Raw genomic sequence first — 22,349 nt, forward strand, 5'->3', positions numbered from 1 at the left:
CCTGTGCAAAACCTACTGAAGTGAATGACAATTGCAGGATCTGAAGCAAAATCAACGCTCATTTTTGAGGTGCTGCAGCCAAAATACACTGAAGTCATAAATGTCAATATAGATAAAGGAGATAAAGTACCAAGATTCTACTACTGGCAGGGAAGTAATTTTTGAACATATCTACTGAAAGATTTTTTTAAGATGACACCTTCTTAGTCCAGGTCCTTTTTCTTAGCAAAAATAACAATGAAAAACGGATATGTGTCCACCGTTCTATTCTTTGTAGTGTTTGACAGAGAGGGTCCCTGGTGCAGCAGCATAGAGGCTGATTACCTATGGTGAAAACCCAAGGGGATATAGTATGTATGCTGGAACAAGGTGAGGGAGGTTAGTTCCCCAAGCTTTTTCTGTCTAGCATGGCCTCAAGTAGAGATGGGCGACAATTTTGTCCAGTTCACTTTGTGATAAGAGCTTTCACAAGTTTTTTTTTTAATAAATAGGACAGAAAGAACTTGAACTTTAAAAAAATTGAATGTGGGAGAAAGAGACAGATTCATTAATCCAGGCAGAAGGCTTTGAGTGCTTAGCTCTTAAGAAGTGTTGTTTAACATCTATATGAAGTCATTGGGAGTGGTCATTAGGAGACAAGCTCTATTTATCGGTAACATCTTAGGAGAGGTCATGCACATGCTGAACCAGTGTCTGGATGCAGTTATGGGCTGGATGAGGGCTAAAAAACTGAAACTGAATCCTGATAAGACAGAAAACCTATGGAAGGGTGGTCCCATGTCTGGTAATTGGGTTGTTTACCTGTTTTGGGTGGGGTTGCATTCCTTCTGATGAAACAGGTCCATAGTGTGGGAGTGCTGCTGGATCCATCTTTGTCACTGGAAGCCCAGATGACCTCAGTGTCTCGAAGTGCCTGTTACCAACTTTGGCTGGTATGACAACTGTACCCCTTCCTGGATAGGGTAGCCACACCACCGTGGTTCATTCAGTGATACCCTCACAATTAGTCTACTATAATGCACTCTATATGAGACTACCCTTGTGCCTGGTTTAGAAACTGTAGCTAGGGCAGAATGCAGCAGGTAGGGTGCTCAGTGGGGAACCCAGCCATAGATGCATTACACCTGTGTTAAAAGAACTGCACTGACTACCTATAATCTACCAAGCCATGTTCAAGGTTCTGTTGTTAACATATAAAGCCTGAAACAACTTCGGATCAGGGTACCTAGCAGACTGCCTTCTCTTTATACACCCAGCTTACAATTATGACCTCCAAAGGAAGCCTTACTTGACATTTTGTGACCAACATAATGTTACCATGTGACATCCAGAAAGCAGCCTTCTCCATAGTGGCATCCATCCTCTGGAACACCCTCCCCTGTGTGGCGTGGGAGGCAGAAAATGTGATGAGTTTTAAATGCCACCTGAAAATGTACTTCTTTACTCAAGCTTTCCCTGACTTATAATCTATATCATGATGCTGCTCCATTTGATTGTTTTCTATTGCTGGGGAGGAATCTCTCCAGGCATATTGGCTCACTACGGAGGGTCCCTCCCCTGGGCTCTGATCTGGCTGTTCCAACTCTGATTCAGAATCGGAGCTGTCAGACATCTCAAGGTGCTTGGACTCATTCCTGACACTAAGCATAGTCAGGGGTTGGCAACCTTTTTGGTCTCATGAGCACAATGCAATTTAAGAAACTATTCTAGGCACCACCACAAAATGGCTGCTTGTGGGAGGCATGGTTAGTCACAAAGGACAAGTACCCTGCCCAAAAGGTGGAGGTGGGTTCTGAGTCCGAACACACTAACCACCCCCTTAAACCCACAGTTTTCAGCACGAACAGAAACCTATTTCATCAGGGGAAACTATTTTTCTCTCCCCCCTCCTCTGTCAGCCAATTCATCCCCCCTCACTCTGGATCACCACCCATACACATTTTCCCTCTCACCACCCATAAATGCCCCCCCTCTCTCTCTCTCACACACACACCACACATCCCAGCCACCTACTGTCCAGCCATTCACTCCCTGCCTCCTTTCTCCCTCTCTCTCTCTCTCACACACAAGCACCCCATGCCTATATACATGCAAACACACACAACCCTCCCTGCTCCTCACTGAAAGCATACAAAAAAATACACTTACTCTTTCTCAAGATCCCTCTGAAATCCCTCCCTAAATCCTTTCTTTCTCACTCTCACTTTCTCACACACAATCCATTCAGACTTACAAGCACCTACTCACTGCCCCCCCCATTGCTTCCACCTGGCTCCCCCAACCTCTGCTGGCTTCCTCTGCTCTCCCTTCCCCTCCTCCCTGGATTCCTGCTGGCTTCCCTAGCTTACCATTGCCTTTCCTGCCCCCCCCTCAAAAAAACCTTTCCTTAACTACTGCTCTCTTTACCCTTCCCCACCTTTCCAGTACCACACAGAAGTGTCAGGAGACCCTTTTTCTTTGTTCCCTTTTTCTTGGTGGCTGGGGATGTTGCAAAGGAAAGCAGCAGCCTGTAACCACCTGCCATCTTCATTTCCTAAGAACGTCTCTGAGCCCCAGGTGTGGCCCTGAGGTATTCATGGGGAATGAAGATGGCAATGGCTGGAGTGCCTCACTTTGCTTGGAAGCAATCCCAGCTGCCAGTAAAAAAAATGTTTTGTTGTTTTAAAGAAGTGGGAGGGCAGGGCCGGGACACATTCATGCACATGGACACCATGTTGCGGCCCCTGTGATATGAAATCTGTAACGTATGCATGTTATGTTAATGTCTGAGTTTTCATTATTAAATGTGACCCAGATAAGATAGCGTTACCTGTTTGGTAGTGAGTGAGTGAATGAAAGATGGGAGGGGACATGTGTGTGTGTGTGTGGGTGTAATCGGAGTTTATAAAAGGCAGGAACTGATAGGCAACAGATAGGGACTTAGGGATTGTGGGAGCAACATCTAGTTAGTAAGGGGGGTTATGTATAGGATTTTAGAAGGGGTAGAGTAGGTAGGGAAGTTAGGACCAAGCATTAATGAATAATAATAACCTATAGCTCTTTGTGTTACAAATAAATATTTTATTTATTTTTAAATACAGACACCCATCTGTTGATTGAATTGTTATGCTACCATTATTAAATATATTTCCTTGTTACTTCTCCTGTAGTGGGTTGAGAGAACCAACTGAGCATGCTGAGTTTCTCTGGAACCCAGAGAGAGTAAAAGGGCTGAAGCCTGGGTGTCAGTGAGAACACCTGATCCAAGTGAAAGCAGGCATTTCCTGAGGGTAATGTTTCAGAGTTTGTAGGCGGGGGAAAAGGTGGGACCCAGGCAGAAATGCCACACAATCCTCATTCAAGCCTAATTATTTTAAACAGAATATAAAACATTGCTGTAGTCTGGTAAATCTTTTTGTGCCTTCATATCTCCAAAGAATGTGCTTGCACTTAAGCCTTGAGCCCATCTCTCAATGGAAGTGATGGAGAACGAGGGGCTCCCACAGCTGGCAAGATGAGATCCTTAAATTTCGTTAATATTAAAATGTATGTGCTGCCATCCAGCCCAAAGGCCGCCAAAGCAGCATGACGCAGCATATTATGATAAGATCAACAAAGAAAACATCATTTATAATTTGAGCAGCACAACAGCCACAGAGCTAAACAAAACCCAGATATCGAGGTGAGCAAATCAGCCAAAACGGACATGGAGATACAAAGCCATATTCTTAATGCCAATCTTAAATATTTGAGGGAGAAAAGTGCTGCCCCATCTGGAATGGTCTGCCCACAATGACTATTCCATTTTAATTTATAGTCAGGCGGGCCAGACCTGAATACTGCTTAAAGGACTCCAAAGGAACCCCGATTTGATCCCATTCAGTCAATGTAATTCTTTCATAATGTCTTCTATGGTTTGGATTCTGAGTTGCCCTTCCATTACAGACTTTGATCCAGCAGAGGCTCCTGCTTGTGGAAGGGGAGCAGGCATGTTTTGCCAACTGCCCTTCTACTTGCAGCCCTCCATGCCACCCCCACCCCACATTGATCCATATGGTCCCCCAACCCTCTAGACCAGATTTTCAGATAGCACTGGGGCTCAGGAGGAATCAGCAAAAATTATTTACCATCCCACTGCCAGAAGAAGCATTGCATGAACAGAGTTCCACTCATGGGAACCTAGGATCCAAGCCTATATTACTGAATCATATCAACAGGGATGTACAAAAGTTTTCCTTCCATGTGTACATCAAATGCATGTAGGGGGAAGTGGAACTGTGTCTCCTGGCTCTGCCCCTGACATCCATGTGCATCCTGCCCCCCCCCTGCACATTTGGCACAGTATCTGAAAAGGGGAGCCTCTGCATATACAGCTGTCCCCATATATTTAGGAACCCTGACTGCACAAAGTTCCCAACTGTGTGAGACCTGTACAAAATAGGCTGGTCTTTTCAGAAGTGACACCAAATCTTTGGGTGGAGCTGGGAGGTGTAGTTCCACTCCCCTCTTAACATGCTGGATGTATGTACGGAGGGGCCTTTTGTGAACAGCCCTATATTTTCACAGTGATCTCTATCCCCTAAAACAACTCTTTTGCTCCATTCTCAGACTTCATTCCATTGCCTATAATAGACCCAAGATTTAGCTTTACACCTTTTGTCAACTCATTTCCCACTTTATATATCATGAGAAAATAATTCTTCTTCACTTTAGACAGAAGAACTAGGCCACATTAAGTTATTTCACATGTTTGAGTTGTAATCCTTTTCTCAAAACTCTTATTTGTTCTAAGCTTTGAGTTATATTGGGGCATGCTGCAACTGCTAATCATTGCTGAAAAAGCTCCGTCTGTAATCTGTTTTAGGTAATGGTACATTGACACCTCATAAATCATCGCTTAATAGCACTGTATGTATTTTTGTTATCTTGTTGTAGTATCAAGCATAGTATAACTGCTATTCTTTTTAATCTAGTCCCTATGAAAATCACTCAGCAATCTATTTTTAATGCCTCTTAAAGGCCAGCAGATGCTATCCTAGTACTTCTGAATGATGTTGATACAAATATTGTGTGGGGAACATGGTTATTAGGTTGGTAGTATTTATTAGCCTGATTTCTGTCTTCCTTATATGAAAAGTTCTATTAATTATAACATCACTCATGTGAATATAATGTCCACCTTCCTGCTTTAGAACCTATATTCAAGCATGGATGTCACACTACCCACACACCTTCTATCAGACTAGAATCAAACCAACCTTCACATTGCAGTTGCAGTTTCTCAAGGTGAAAGAAGTGGAAGTACCACTGGGTCCCACTTCCTTTAATTATACCGAGAGAAGCAGTCATTTCAAGGGGTGTGTGCCATTTTTGTTGGACACACTGTAGGTGTCATTTGTACTCATGTTATCTGTAAGTACAAAATGTTAATTGAGAAGGAGTTTTCCTCTTACAACCCAGCCCTAAACAATATGATCAAAATATAATTACACACAAAAGTAAAGCTAGTGGCTCCAGAGAGGCATCTCCATCCACATCAAAACACAGAGAGAGTTAATTCAGGAGAACCCAAATGAGCACCAGAGCACAGTGTTGAGCTCCTCAGATATTTTGTCCAAGCAGACACCAGATAATTCCTCCTGATGGGAATTATTTAGTATTGATGGCTCCTGTTAGAAAAGCAGTTAGCAGAGAAAAAACAAAAGGTAGGATAGAATGAGCACTTACCAGTCCCGCATGCACACAAGGCCAAGAAAAGGGGACCACGCCTGTCTTTAGTGAAGGAAAACAGTGTACACTTTTCGAAAAGTGTAGGTACAGCAGGTGCAGGTACAGCATACAGTTTTCAAAAAGGAGTTTGTTCAGTCTTTTTGTGTTCTATAACACTAGCAGGAGACAGAGAGCAAACACAATTGCTCCCAGCAATGGAGGAAGTTGGGGGGTGGGAGGAAGGGGAGGAGCCAAAGGAACAAATCACAGGAAGCCACACTGTAGGCTATACAGATCTCAGAGGTAGCTATGGCCTAAATTCCCATGAACTAACTAACTGCAACACTGCCCCCTTCCAGTAACTTGCAGACAACATTTCAATATTCCCAAAATACGCTTCCCTTGAATGTCACAGCATTTCAGCCAAGATCAGTGGCAATGGTAGATTTCAACAACAGTGATAAAGTTAGTCAAACATTTACGCAGCACCAGCAGTCTATTCCCAGGTCTGGGGGCCTTTCAGAGAAATGGGGCTCACTGGAGGACAATGGTGGGAATGGGAGAAACAGAGACTCAGGGTTAATCTACATGTTACTTAAAGATGTAGCTAGGCCAGCAGCTCAAAAAGTAAGTGAGGGGGACCCAATGTGGACTGGGGGCCTACTGTAGGGGGGAGGGGTGCTTTAACCCTTTGCCCCCCATCCACTGACGACACAGTGTGGATTGGGGAGCCCACGCTTGGAATTTGTACTGCCAAAAAGGCATCCATTTGTTTCAATGGATACTTTTTTTGACAATGCAAATTGTAGGCAGGAACAGGAGGGATCTAGATCAGGACCACAGCAGGAGACAAGGGTTGAAGCCTACTATCCCCCACACCAACATCCTAATCTCAGACAGGTTTCCCATGCTTACTTTGGAGTAATGGGGAAAAAAAGATGTCCCTACTAGGTACATCTTTAAAGTAATGCTTAATCTGATCCTTAGCTCCTTTCATCTTCAAAGATGCCCATTTTCTAACCCAGGATCAGCTATGGAAGCCCCAGGCAATGGTACAAGTAGCAAGTAATTTGCAACAGGAATTGTTCTGGTCTCTTGTAGACCAAAGATCAGCAGAATTTTCTAGTATTCTTGCTGCCTGGTCTGGCTTACTAATAAAAATACGTCTCTCTACAATTGATTCTTCCAGCTTTTCATTATGTGTGTATAAATATAATATATCTTCTTGTGCTTTGCAGAGAGAGAGAGAGAGAGAGAGAGAGAGAATGCCCACCCTTACAAAACTGTCAAAACTTATTCAATATTATTCACTTATACTTTACCCCAGCCTACCCCAACCTGGTGCCCTCCAGATGTTTTAGACTACAATTCCCAGTATTCCCGATCCTTAGCCATGTTTGCTAGGTTTTATGGGAGTTGAAGTCCAAAACATTGGAAGACTCCAGGTTAGGGAAGGCTACTTTAGCTTATAAGTAATCATAGCAACAATATTCAGCAGCAAAATCACACAAAGAGCATTAGGTGGTATTAGTTCACTTCTGAATGTTAACCTACAGATTTTTGGTGACACTTCAAATGTTTGCAAGTCATAAGTAGATCTGACCCTGCAAGATTTAATAAGATCATGGCCCAAGAGGTTATTGCCACAGGCAAGACAATATGCTACTAATAAATAAAGTATGAGACAAAGCCTGTTCACTGAACCTTCATAGTATATTATTGTCTTGTACTGCATAATGCATAAAACTATTTTCTGTAGTTTTACACTATGTGTAATTGATTTCACTATTTATAGCCTTCTGCCCCATTTAAACTATGCAGGAATTCATGAATTGTGAAGGCTACTAATATTCCCAATGTTGATACTAGCAAGAATGCTTACTTGAAAATAAAGTCCACTGAAACCAATGGCCATGTACTTAGGATCAAGAGGCAAAAGCCACAAGGATAAGCAAATTAAGCACAGTCATCAATGCTTTTGTTTTGTTGTTCGCAACCTTGGACCACTTCCTGCACATACAACATTACTTTCAGCAGGGGTTTCAGTTCTGGGGAGAGGGGAAGGGGAGGGTAACGTAATGACACACAGGCCTAGATGGGTTAACAAACTGGCCACAACAGTATTGGTTTTAGCTTGAAATAGATTTTGGTGGGGGCACAGTGCATGGATCCAATCATCAAGCAGCCCACCTGCTAGCCAATCCTACCATACTGGCCCATGAACCAGGAGCATTTGTGGTGAAGGCAGGGGATGACCATGATACAAATAATATCAAAGATCCTTAGGGGGATCCCACCATTGGGAAGGGGGCCCTAATCCTGCTACCCCTTACAAATGGATCCAGCCGAATGCTTTTCACACCTACAAAGTTGTGAGTTGAAAAACTGGTGACTGATCTGTCAGCAATAACATATAATGTGGAACAAAACAACTATAATATACCAGGAGTCATCTTGCCATGGGGAAGGCAAAAATCCTGCACTGTCATGCCCACTGTGTAAATTCCTTCTCAGCCCTGTTAACCTGTAAGTAACTACAGTCCACTGCAAGAAATGTGACTACTCTGGAGTAGGTAGCTGTGGAAATTGGTGATGGGAATGCTGAAGCTGAGCCCTACTTGTATAGGCCAGTGGTGGACCACAGTTCTCTGTCTGGTCTGCCCAGAAGTCCTGCCCCCCTACTGAGCTAATCAGAACCCTGATTGGCTCATCAGACCACCTCCCCCACTGCAGAAAAGATGGGTAGCCACATGACTCCGCCACCCCCATACCAGGACTACACCCCATACACAAATTGGCTTCCCAGGTAAGTGGGGAGCATTGCTTGTCAGAAATAACTGAAGTTCAGAAATAACTGAAAGAAACTGAAGATGTTTCTGCTGCATTCTAAAGGCATCTCTACACCAGCCTAAAATCCTGCATTTAAAATGGGGCTTTCTCCTTCCATTTTAAATGCAGGATCACAACTGACTCCCTATACACACGCTTCCTTCCCCCTCCTCCCCTTCCCTCTCCTTCTCCCTGTATCTGAGTCTTCCTTTATCTTTTATTGATCTCACTCCTCTTCTTGCTACTTTTCCTCTTTTCACAAAGGAAACTCAAGTGGAACACAATGGAGTAATTTGATAGCTCATTTGTGATCTATTTAAAAATGGAACAAAGAGCATTTAGTGCAGGAGACACCTTGAATGATCACAGCATCATGTAAAGAGCCTGCAAACTTCCATGAAGGACCAATCTCAAATTCAGGATGAAAGCTCAGCGTGAAGGAGCCCTAAGATGAACAGCATGGTAAAAACTCAGAAAATTTAGACTTTCATTCAGACTTCATGTATAAAACAATTGCAACATGCCCCAACTTGTTCACTTTAGATGATGAGCTTAGTGTTTTAGAACTTCAGACTCTGTCAAACTAACCAAGTGGAAGAACATGTCACAGAATTGTCTAGGTAGTATGGCAAATCCAACTAGAGTTTGCATGCAATAATGCTGCATGCAACATTGCATCTTGATGGACATGGAATGATGAATACATCCTTCCATCATTTCACAACATGGGTTAGGTTGACCCAAGCTGAAGTGTAGTGTGCAAAAGCTCTGTAACAACTGCCACACCAAGTTGAATTTTCCCTCTTCCCCTACTAGCTCTGATCCAAACATCCACAAGAACTCCAGTGTGTACATGGGTTATCTGGATGTGCAAGCTTCCTCGGTTACTTCAGTTTCAGGGAATGATCCAGACATGAAATGACATGGGCATGAGTAGCTGCCTCTTCCATCAAAGTCAATGGAGAAGTCCCCATGCAAATAGCATTTCCGTGTGTGCATTGAAGCTTTGGTGTCCCAGTCTTCAAGGTGGAGAACTCCACCAGCGGGAGAGATACATAATGGTTTCATCCTCATCTCTCACAGAATCTGGGAATAAAAGTCTCTTCCAACATACGAATTACTTACTTCATAATCATTGAAACTAGAGATACCTAAACCACTTTTAAAGCCAAGAAAATTTTTAGAAAAGACTAAAAATTTTGAAAAGAAAAGGCAGTGGAAAATGACAGGCTGGTTTTGAAATGCTGGAGCCCCATATAATCAAAGTATTATATATAAAGCCCTGCTATAATAGCCTTTGAAAAGGTGACGATGACATTTAATTCAGCAGTATACACTGTACAGCATGCTACAGTACAAAAACATAATGCAGCTGCTCCCCCCCGCAACAAATATGTCTCAAGTGTATTTTTTAAACAAAAACAAAACTATACACCTTAAAATGTAATGAACAGTTAATGAACTTAATCTAAATGATTTATTTTCTATTAGATCTGACATTGTAATCATGACTTCTAAGCTATGATCCATTTGAGCTCCCGGAATCATTTTTTTCCATTAAAAATATCACTCTGATAAACAAGCAATTCCCCTCCACTACCCCAATTGTGTTTGTTAAGTATGTCAGCAACAAGGCTGCGTGGGTAGGTTCAGTGCTTCAGGACTTTAAAAAACACACACAGGCTGGAAAACTGTGGGAGAATTTCCTTAATTGCCAACATAAAACCTGGTCTAAAGCTGAAACGGTGCTCAGCGCTGTTTTTACCTCAATGATACCACCATTTCCTACACTCCTACAGCAGGGCTGGCATGCCAGCCAGCATCAAAAAGAAATCTAACATCCTACACACAGCAGCTGTCCATTCACTCAGCTCGTTTTCTTCGTTTCTCTTAAAGATCCGGCCTGTACTTAGATGTGAAACATATTTTTAACAGAAGAAAGTGCACCATAAATGTCACCTGTTGTGTAGGGCCAGTTGTAACAGAACACAGCAGGATGCAAGGAGACAGCAGGGCGCGTGCAGCCTTGTTCTTAGGTTATTGACTATCACAATTGTTATGAATTCACATGGATTGCCCTAGCTGAGTCTCTACAGGTGTCACTAAGGAAAAGTCGACTTCTCCCTTGATCATCCTCCAGTCCATTATTCCCCTAATTAAACTAGCTATTTTAAAAAGCTATTTTTATATTGTGCAGTGGAAATGGACACATGATCAGATCCATGGGAAACTAGAAAAGCGAAAGCATTTGAGCATGGTATATAATATTGGGGAGACATTTCTGTTAGCTTAATCACAAACTGAGTCTAGTGACTAGTGATGTCATCAGATCTTGTAATTACCTGGTTTGGAATACAAAACTTGCTTATAATGCTCAGTTGCAATGCAATACAAATTGAATGTTATTTTCATCAGAAGTTTTTCTGCAGGTCAGGTCTGCACATATGGAGACAGTACTCTTTAAAGCAAGGGTGGTCAACTTCAGGAAGTCCAGTAGTCATTTTCATCATCTGTACTCCCCCCACCCCCCGCATAGAGCCTGGAAGGATAACCACCCACCACCATCAATGGACTGAAGATCTTACAGCTCTTGCTGCATTTGAATGCATCTCTTACAGCTGTCAATCTTGTATGGATATTTATTTATATACATATATGAACTACTTAAACTACTTAAACTAATGTATATATTTGAAACAGAAGCATCAAATCTGCTTCTTTGGTTTTGTTTTAACCAATGATGTATTGACAAGTTACCACAAATGGGTGGATGTTTGTTTTTGCTATGTTCCTGCTCTTGTTTGTTGTTTGTAGTTCCCACCCACCCCTTTTTGTTATAGTTATAATTACAAATAAAATTAAATAAACAAACAAAATGGATGAGGTTTCCTGGGTCTGTCTGCAATTCTCTATATGCCGTATGGTATCATTAGCCATTTGAAGGGGGCTGGCTGACTCACAGCTGGTCCAGGAAAAATGGGGTTAATTTTCAAAAGTTTAACAGTCCAGGTAATTCAGTTTTTCTAGATGAATTATGTCTGTAAGGTGGTCTTACTATCATTATAAGTAGCGCAAAGGTCAGGGAGGGAAAAAAACAGTGGTAGAATTTTGGGATTGAAGAGAGAAGTACACGAGGATTGTATGTGAGGGAGATCTTTGATCCTAGGAGCCACTAGGATCCTTAAACTCCTCCCCAAAACATTAGGGGATTTGGGAGCAGCACCAAGTTTTACAGCAGTTTTGATATTAATACAGAGAATAATAACTTCATACAGAAAGAAAATATGATTTAAGGAGAATGCATTTTTGCTTTGATCTTTTGTTTGATTCTGGTAAACGATTCCTGAAGGTGTTTAAAAGAGAGGTGCTACTTTAAAAGCTTCAGTAGCAATTGAGATAACACAAGGAATAAAGCTGCTAATGGAAAGGATTAAAGAAGCCTGAATAGAGGTAGGATTGCCTTTCTTTTTCTCTCAAAATGTCTTTCTTCTGCAGATTGTGACACAAGTTGTTTGGCCCAGTACGCACTTCATTTTGCAAGATTTAATTCAGGTTCAGATTAGGTAATCACTATAGTGGAAAACATAAATCAGATTGAACACTGAATAAGGTACTGAGCTCAAGGACAATAATTTCTTTCAGCATCCTTTCAAAATACAAATCCTAATGTTACATGCGGACAAACACAGACACTGGGTGTGATGCTACTGCAAGGACAAGGAAACACATACTGTGACATAACATGAACAGAGACAATATGACAAGTCTGCCAAGACAGAGGTCAGAAATGGAGGCCAACAAGAATATCTACAGTTGAAAATGGAAAAACAGCATCAACAATTTACTAAACTAACGTAGTGGACAACAGTGTTTTCTTTGCTGATGACAGAAGACCCAGGGCAGATATGTTTCACCTTTTTAAGGTTACTACCTATGAAAGGAGAAAGAGGGATGCACTAACTCCTGGTAGTACAGACTGGGACAAAAGGTTGCTTGGACTGGATACCAACCCTGGAAGGTAGGCTGCTACCACCTCAGCCTGAGGCAAGTGTAGGGATGTCATGAGCACCCGGCTGGGTCCTGGTTAGGGATGGATGGATTACTCACCATCCGTTCCGTGGTATTTTCCGCTGGGAGGGGAGGTGATCCATTCCTCCCCCGGAATCCTCCGAAGTGGCTCCACATCTGGAGGTTTTTGCGGAGTCGCACTCCAGCTCTGTTGCGCTGGTGATACTGTAATGGTGGCTGCAATTACCATTTCTCTGTGAGGAATACAGCCACAAATGACATAGCAGACGCCACTTGCAGCCGTAAAGTGCTGTTTTTTACCTAATTGACGCTGTAAACGGCCACCATTATAGTATCACCAGCGCAACGGAGCCGGACATCCATTCCACAGGAAATCCTCAGGAGGCGGAGGTGAGTGTGCCATTCCACTGTGGATTCTGGACTTATTTGAGTCTGTGGCAAAATTCTCTGCCATCCCTAGTCCTGGCTGCCCAGCTCCAGCTCTGGGAACAGCCCAGAGTTGTTGTCACTGGGTGCACCCGACCACTCTCACTATCTCCTCCTTGCAAAGAGGAGATGGTAAGACTGGCTGGGGTGTGCATGGTGCCGAGGACTCATCCTGCCCCCACCAGCTGTCAGGCCCTTAACAGCCAGCAGGGGCAGGATGAGGCCTCAGCACCGCACATGCCCCAACCACTCTAGCCATTTCCTCCTTGCAAGGAGGAGATAGCGGGAGTGGTTGGGGGGGGGGTGCGGCTTCAAGGACTGTGGCAGTCAAGTCCTTGTGCCCATGAAGCCCTGCCAGAGTCCTCAGGAGGGGCAGCTTGCATGTCTTCGGGTTGGGGCAGGGTGAGCAGGGAGGCTCACCGAGTGGGTCTGGGCTGCACGAGTGGCGGCGGTGGCTCGCTGAGCTCCTGTGAACCTGGACAGAGGTGAGTCTGTCCATCCCTAGCCAAGGGACTCTCAGACTTTACAGAATACCCCTAGGGGTTATACAGTAGGGGGGCCAATCTAGCACCCTCTTTTTCTAAGGCTTTGGCCTGAAACCTTAAACAGTAGCTTTAACCAAGAGGAAGACTCTGGATTTAGTGCTGAGGAAATTTAGGATGAAGCACATAGACAACCAGGTTGGGGAAGGTCATACTAGAGAGTAAGTCATATTGAACTCAATGGAACTTACTTCTGAATAGACATGCTTAAAAGTGTGCTGTAGAAGTTGTGGATTTTACTTGTCTCTTGGGATTCTGCCAACAGCAAAATGCTCTTTAAATAATGGTAACCAGAGATAACATTCCACAGATAAGATGCTTCTGTGCTGGTGTCCTTTCTTTCTTTATTTCTTAAAACCCACCCTATATCCTACCATTTCTTTGGCTGGCATACAAGCTTTGAACACTACACAATATGCAACAAGGTTAGCAATGTTGTTGCCGTTGTTGTTTAAAATGTGTCTTATTTGGAATGTCTCAAAATAGGCTTCTTTGAAACACAAGTACAGCACTCTTGAAAGCAATAGAAGTTCTAACTAGGGTGGCAGATCTACTTACACAACAAACATTTTGCCTTTTGAAAATGTGATTTCTTCACAACAGAAGTGCTGGTTTGAGGAAATACATTTGGAGCACATGCCACAACATAGTAATGGCTGCATATTTATGTGCACATGTATGTGCATGTGTGCACTAAAAGCAATCACCTAGAAAGGCCCTCAGACAGCAAATAATGACCTCACTGTTCAGTCACTAAAGTGTGTTGGAAAATGAAATACAAACAAAGGGTTGTATCCAATAGGCCAGCTTCCCCCAACCTGGTGTTTCCCAGATGTGTTGGACTACAACTCTAAAGATTCCTGTAGCCTATGCTGACTTGGGGAATCTTGGGGAGTTGTAGTTCAACACATATGGAGGGTACCAGGTTGTGGAAGACTGCAATAAGCTGTTAGTCTAACTACATCTGAATGGGTTTACTCTAAGTAGGACTAACATTTAGATACGGGTATAGATGGCATAGGAAAGAATGAAAACGGCAGAAAGCGACCCTGGCACTGAAGAAAATATTGTCTGGAAACATAGATGTAAAGGGAACATATTAGCATATGCCTAGTCCAGTGCTCACAGCTTGTTGATGTTTTAGTTCTTGAAAGTACAGTTTCTTCTTCTACAGGATATGACAAAATAAATCTGGAATGTGAATTAAATTAAGAACCCCTTGTCTTGATTTAAGAGATTGCCATTTTCTGACACAAAGCAGTGTGGAACAAGCTAAGATAAAATGGAATTTTATCTCACAGAGATGAGCAGCTATGTACTTGAAATTAACTTTTCTCTTTCTGGCTGTATTTTTTGAGTACTTCTCATAATGAGCATTCTTCACAGAGTCGTGAATTACAAACATAATCAGTCAGTGGAAAGTGGTTCACGTGGTTCTTTTGACTGTCCCCAGATATACAATCCATTAGTTTAATTCCTAATACACTTTCAGTGATAACAATGTTAAATAACAGGCATCAATGGTTTTCTCCAGTTTGACTGCTGGTAGCTGGAACACCATGCAATGCCTCTGCAACTCTATTCCTGACTCCTGAGTAACTAAGAACAATATGTAATGTGTCATTCACAACATTTTCCTATGTTATTACTCATTAATAAAAATAAAGAATTCCTACTCAATCCCCCCCACACACACACACACACCAAGAAAGAAGAAAGAGTCATGCGGGATATGTAAGTTATTACTCAGAAAGGATACCATCCCATAGTATGAGCTTCACTGAATATTATACAGTGCCAGAGAGCATGATTCCACCACCCTGTGTGTGTTCCCGCATTGGTGCCTTGGCTCGAAAGATTCCATTAACCCTGGGAATGTGAGCTAGCAGAGAAGTAGCTAACCAGGACGAACCAAGCAGGAAAGTTTCCCAGTGAATATTGATATGGACAAGGGAGTGTCCCCCACTCACCGTTCAGATAGCATAGGACCTCCTGAGATTGCCTATGCCTGACCTTCCTCTAATCAGTCCTCACTGTGTGTCAAGAAATGTCATGTAAATAACTGTTTATGTGGTAAAATGTTCTGTAAATATTCCGGGTAACCTCTGAGAGGCTATGATGTATCTGCATAGGCCTGAACCCTAGTGTTGTTACTGTGGTGAAGGCCTGTTTAGTAGTAGCTGCTTGGTGACATTCTGAAGTGGGAGAGACAGACAATTGCTTTGAAGATGGTTAGATGGGTCCTGGATCAGGTAAGTTCGATTCTGATTGTCTGGGGATTGTAGTTAGGTGAAAAAAGCAGTTGGGAAATGACAGTTGACAGTTAGGGATAGAGAGTCTTGGTAGAGAGAGGGAGAATGTCTACTGGTTGGTCAGTGGTGTTATGTCAGGATTAGGGAAAAGCTGAGGAGAAAGGAGCTAAGGCCTGAATATTAAGCTATTCCTTCTATGGGATAACCATACTGGCTGGTGAAGATCAGGAGTAGGGAGCATGTGGCTGTGTAATGCCAGGAGGCTGCCCTAAGATTTTGCCAGAAGAAGGTTACACAAGCAGGCAGTAAAAACTAGATAAATGGTCTAAGCAGCTAGAAATATAACAGCCCAAAGTCCTAGCTTTGGGACTCAGAGGAAGACTGTATCCTAGTTATGAGTGTATCCGGCTGGGGTGGAGGTTTAGGAAATTTGGCTTGTAAGAGGCTTGTTGTAGCAACAGTGTCTTTTGAGTCTTTAAGAATTGTCACTAAGCAGTCCTTTGAAACCCCGAAGTAAATATTAGTATTCCCTTATGTCCAAAATATCCCTTTAATAAACCTATTTGTTTGGTTAAATCTCTTTTCCTGCCTTTCTAGGTCCTACTGCAAATTCCTCCTCCACCAGCTCAGAAGCCAAAGTCACGCTATGCAACTGTGCCACAAACTCACACTTAACCCTTCCTTCTTTTTTCTCTCCCTTTCTGGGAAGCCTTCAATAGTGAAGTATTTAATTGCTGTTTTGTTATATTTTCTCAATAAAACCTCAATTCTGAAAAGCTCTGATCTCATGTCCCGTGCTCCCTTAAGTAACTCCACTGATGTTGTGCACTCTCGGCTCCTTTGTGTTTTGGTTAGAATGCTAGTTTCTTGGCCAGTTTTACCAGACAGAAAGAAGCCTCTCCTCAGGCAGAACAGAGCCAGGGCCATGGTTGGAAATGTCTCCCCTTGCACATCTGAGTGAAAATTCCCTACGCAGAAAAGTAGTTTGAAGACAGAGACTAGGGATACATAACCCAAGTAAGCATGATAACAAGGGCCTCACACAACCTCAAGGACACAGGGTTGGATCCAGATTTAGGTGCATACAACTGGGCTGGCAGAAGTGGACTCCTCATTCCTCAAGGCAGCCCTTCCAGCCCCCACAAAATGCTATAGAGAGTATCAGGGGACCTTGCTAAACAGGGTGAGCTGTGGTATGGAGAGGTGGGATCAAAGCAAAGGCAACTTCCATGAGCAGAGCCCTTCTGTCCACAGAAGACAGATCCTGGTTCCAGTCCACAATCCTATACATAGTTACTTATGTTTATTTGCAAATAATTCCAAGCCAGTAACTGTATGCAGAGCTGAAGAAATCTGACTTAAGTGATATGCAGAGTACTGCCTCAATTAACTACAGTAAACAGCAATATTCAAAATGCTAAATGCAGACTAACACCCTTGAAACCCAAACTGCTGGAGTGCCCTGACTAGAGGCAGATTTACCAACAGACTTTTTAGTCTCATTTTTCTTTTTGTTATTGTCATAAAGTATATTTGTTCTTGCTGTGCCTTCAACTACTCTGAAATCATGTCTATTTCTTCATCCATGTCCTGGACACTGGAAGGAAATGTGCAACCCCACCCCTACCCTCAAGATTGGTTTGTGAAAGCTTCTGAGCCTAGAGATCAAAGGAGCTTTGCAGTCCCTGACCTTGTTCTGACCAAGCTCACAAAAGCTCCCTTACCTGTCTAAAGCTTAGATAAGAATCCCTTTATATAGACCCAGTTTGCACATACCATTGGCAAATTATGGGTTAACTTTGGGTTAAACATCCCAAGGTTAACTTACAATTAGTTCTTACATTAACTTTGAATTGTTTAATTAACCCATGACTTGCCAGGTTGCATGCTATGCTCAAGCTGACTCTGCTTTGTATAATTAACCTCCAATCGGCCCAATCATAGGTTGCTTCATCATGTGTGAACCTGGACACTATGGGTTGTTCATGGGTTAGATAACCCTAAGTTAACCTAGAGGACCTTAGTTTTTACATTAACTTTTGGGCACAGCACACAACCTGGCAAATTGTGGGTTGATTTGCCACTGTTACATGTGAATAGGCCCTGTCTTTGTAACCTTTCCTCCAGCTCATGTGACTGGTAATAACCCCAATTGTCTTGTTTGCAATCATGTGGAATAAAGGAGGCATATGAAGGGTATATAAAGGGAGGTTGCCTACATTTTACTTCATTGTGGGCCAAAATGTTTTGCAAGTGTACTCAGAAAAATTCAGGAATTCTTAGGATCATTCTGCTGCTTGAGGACATTCTGCTGCTTGAGGTTAAGGACAAGATGGCTCCTTCATCCAACATACAGAAGCCAATCAGAGTGGCAGCTGAATCTTACTTCAACCCTGGTGATGGGACAGCATCTTCAACCATACTTGAGGAAAGCAGACTAGCTCAGGGACTGCAGGGCAGGCCATGTGGCACACATACTTTGCTGCCAGTCTCCACCCCCAGTCTCTACAATCCAAAGCAGCTGCCTAATGGCAATGCCAGCTCTGGGAATTACATATCAGTTTGGTCCCAAGACTCAAGGCTTTCCCTGACCTGCACCTTGTGGGCTAGAGACTGCACAACTTCTTAGAGCCTTAAATTCAGACCTTGGGGTTAGTGCCCAGCTCTTGGATGAAAAACTGAGAAACAACTTTGATTATCATTCAGATTGCTTACATGTTTCGGTGTTTGACAATCGGTTCTTCTTCACTGAATATGCACAGTTTGTCACAAAAATCAAAACTCACAGAAATTCAGCTTAGCTCTAAGTTTTAACTGCATATGCTGATACATACAAAACAACTACAAAACATTCAATAGCCCAGAATTGCTACCCTGCTTTAATTAATGACCAAACTGGTTCTATGTTTGCAGAGGGGGAACTGTAACTGTTTAATGAACCCAGGTGGCTCACATTTATGACCTCCATAAATTACTAAGGCCTGGTTTAGAGACTATTTCTGTACTATACAACTTCAGACAGTGGGCAGTGGAGGTCATATGACTGAAAGCTGCCCCATAGGGGTCTAGACTACACTGTTCCTTGACATGCTAGTATGGGAAGTGATTTTTCCATACACATTATCTGTAGCCATGAGATATACTATATTGACAGAATCACCCATAAGTATTGTGAATCACCGTAAGCCTGCATTCCTATGCACTCTTACCTGAGAACAAGCCCAATGAATAAAATTATGTTTACTTCCGGGTAAAAATGAATAGGATTTGCTGTAAAGGTATAACCCTGATTTCTCTCTTTGTCCTTCTATTTATTTTTTTATGAATGGGATTTATTGGCAAATTACCTCCCCAAAAACTGCTTCTCAGTGTTCCCAGATTTTTATTTTTTATATTTTTACAGATGCAGCCAGGGCAATTTGAATTGCCTTGCATTCAGATGCATTTCCAGATGTGTATTCCGCTGAAAGTAATGCAGTACAGAGCACCTTACAGCCACATTTGGATGTGCATTTGGATGAGCATCTCAATGCACAACTAAATCTGGATGTAGTTCCTGTACACTGCATTACTTTCAAAGATATTTGGTTCCTCTGCACAACATTAATTTCAGTGGGATGGGTGTGCATCCCAATGGGGATGTCTATTAATGGGGATGAGAGTTCTTCTTTCAACACCCCACACAGGGTAATATGTTGGAGAAAAAATGGTGTGAAAGGACTCCTGCTGGTTCAAAAAGATTTATAATGATATTTCCAATACCAAAAAAAAGAAGAAGAAGAAAAGAAAAAGTCAGGCTATCTTCGATAAGATTGACAGGATTGGAATGTGAAAGGAAAATAATCAGATAAGGATAGAAATTGTGTTGGTTAAAGGCGGAATATATCGACACTACCTGTGACTAGAACCTAAAAAGACACCAGAATTAGATTGCATATCCATGCAGTTCAAGTTGCAGCTCAAGCACTGAGAAAGCAATAAAATAAAGCTACTGTTTTTTGAAGTGTTTTATACAAATATAATCATAGGTAAAATCGTATAAAACAAAATTCCAAAATCAACACACAAGGTTTTGAAAAGTAGAGATTCAACCACTGTAAACAGAATTTTAACATGTTATTACAGTGTACTGTCATATAAATATTACCGAAATAGACAACCCTCACAATGTATCATTCTACAAGTTTATTTTTGAATCCAAATCATTCTGCATGGATTCAGAAACCAAATTACATAAATGTTCAGATATAGATGCTCAAACGCTTTCACCACAGATTTTCCAATTGATTTCTACAGCATTAAAGATACAGCATCCTACCTTCATATATAGCCTTGAATCCTTGGGCACTCACAGCGAAGTCTGTTGTGAAACAGAGAGTGAGAATAGAACCTGTGCTCACTATAGATGATGGCAGCTGAAATCCGGAAAGCCTGAAGCATGTAAGGGACAAATATAAATAATGAATTAAATTAAATAAAGAAGCCACAGTATTTGTTATTAAGTATAGCAACAAAACTAAATAGCAGCATTTAAACATTTATATTGGCAGCTTGTATAACATTACTCCTTTGATGAAAATCTTAAGTTTGAAAAAAGAACATAAAGTTATTTAATTGAGATTTGTAAATATTTTGAAGACTTCATTATAGTACACTTTTGGATCCAGAACTTTTCTACAGAAGACATTTATTATGTGCTCATACTTCCTTAGTCACGGTTTTTTACAGATACTTTAAACAACTCTGTGATTCTCCAGTCTTGCTTCTGTTTTTTCAGGGCAATTTCCCAGGGTTCTTTAGAATGGGGAAAATAGAGGCTAGATCTACACTACTGCTTTATAGTGGTATTGAAGTGCACTGATAACTGTTGGGGCATATTACACATTTGATATACTGCTTTTATAGTGTTCTTTCCTGCTTTTTATTCCACATTATCCTATATACTATGACAAATGTCATTGTGTGTCCTACGAGATATAAATGCACAAGAGGGATATAGCCCATGATAGGATCATAATGATATGACACAAGGTGTAGATCTAGCCAGGGTATTATTTCTGAAAGCGCTGTTTCTACTGGTGTATTTAAGGATGTACTAAAGTCACTTACCTTTTCGACGCGGTGATTTGTTGTGTGGAGGAGGCGCTCTGCACCTCCCCCTGAAATCCTAACCCGGCCGGCTCCGCTCCATGGCAACTCCGTAGAGCTGCCGGCCGGGTGCATTCGCAAGCGCCGTGTGGAGCCTGTGGATGCAAATGGTGGTGGTGGCTACGGCGGCCGCCATTTGCATTCCTGTTTTTTGGCCATGATAGGCTACGTAAATATTTACATAGCCTATCACGGCAAAAAACAAAAAACAAAAACACCAGGGGCGCAAATGGCGTAGCGGCCACCATTTGCATTCCTGTTTTTTTTTGCTGTGACAGGCTACATAAATATTTACATAGCCTATCACGGCAAAAAAACAGGGGTACAAATGGCAGCCGCTACGCCATTTGCGCCCCTGTCTTTTGCCGTGATAGGCTATGTAAATATTTACGTAGCCTATCACAGCAAAAGGGACGGCAAATGGCGTCCCTGCATTACATAAATACTACGTAAGTATTTACGTAGCCTATCATGGCAAAAATAGGGAAGTGAATGGCGGCCACAGACACGGCCGCCATTCGCAAAGCAGCGTGAACGGCACCAGGTAAGTGTCCTGTTTCACGCGCCTTTCAGGGGGGCGGGGGGCTTCATTCCGCCACAGATTTCAGGGGGCCAAATGCACTGGCATTCAGCCTCACCTAGATCCGTGGCGGAATTCTCTGACATCCCTAGATGTATTTGCACTATTCTGCAGCACAGTTCCACCTAGGGGTTATGTAGCAGCAAAGCAGGAAAGGGAAAGCTCTTTGTGTAGAGCTCAGATTTCAATTCTGCAATGAAACCAAAAGTAGATACAGTGATTAACAGGCTCATGTAGAAAAGCTCCCATTCTCAACTGAGAAAAAGCCTGCAGGTAATGTATCCTAACTGTCAAACTTAAGGAGGACTATTTAAGCTCCTTCCCTTCTTTTCCCAGCAGGTATATAATGTGTTGGCATTATCCTACATGTATTACAGATTTCATATTCACCTTGAAAGTGATTTGTGAGCTTCATATTTAAACTAAGTCTGGATCCAACCAACAAAGTCAGGACTTTCAGCTGTAATTCAAGGGGCTTGACAAAAGTGGGGCACTAACCATTCAGGAAGTACAGCCAGTGGCATACACACACACCCGTCGTTGGTGGCTCAAAAGTAATGGAACAAACCACCATCATTTCAAACTTAAGGATCGCCTTTAATACCTGGATGAAAATCCTTTGTAGTCCATGACTGCCTGAAGTCTGGAACCCATGGACATGACCAAATGCTGCGTTTCCTCCCTCGAGATGCTTTGCCAGGCCTTTACTGCAGCTGCCTTCAGCTGCTGCTTGTTTGTGCATCTTTCTGCCTTCAGTCTTGTCTTCAGTAAGTGAAAAGCATGCTCTATTGGGTTGAGATCAGGTGACTGACTTGGCCATTGAAGAACATCCCACTTCTTTGCCTTCAGAAGCTC

General features: G+C 42.4%; 1 protein-coding gene across 1 annotated transcript in view; it reads right to left on the minus strand.

Annotated features, from left to right (window-relative positions):
* The window catches only part of CSMD1 (CUB and Sushi multiple domains 1), a 1,446,416-nt gene that overhangs the window by 1,275,542 nt on the left and 148,525 nt on the right, over positions 1 to 22,349 (minus strand). The window contains exon 3 of the mRNA XM_084811779.1: positions 20,085 to 20,197. Coding sequence (XP_084667905.1) covers positions 20,085 to 20,197 — 113 coding nt within the window. The remainder of the gene's footprint in view (positions 1 to 20,084; positions 20,198 to 22,349) is intronic.

The sequence above is a fragment of the Heloderma suspectum genome, chromosome 1 (genome assembly GCF_057233095.1).
Source record: "Heloderma suspectum isolate Gila_16-S chromosome 1, 16-S_ref, whole genome shotgun sequence".
In the NCBI taxonomy this organism is placed as follows: Eukaryota; Metazoa; Chordata; class Lepidosauria; order Squamata; family Helodermatidae; genus Heloderma; species Heloderma suspectum.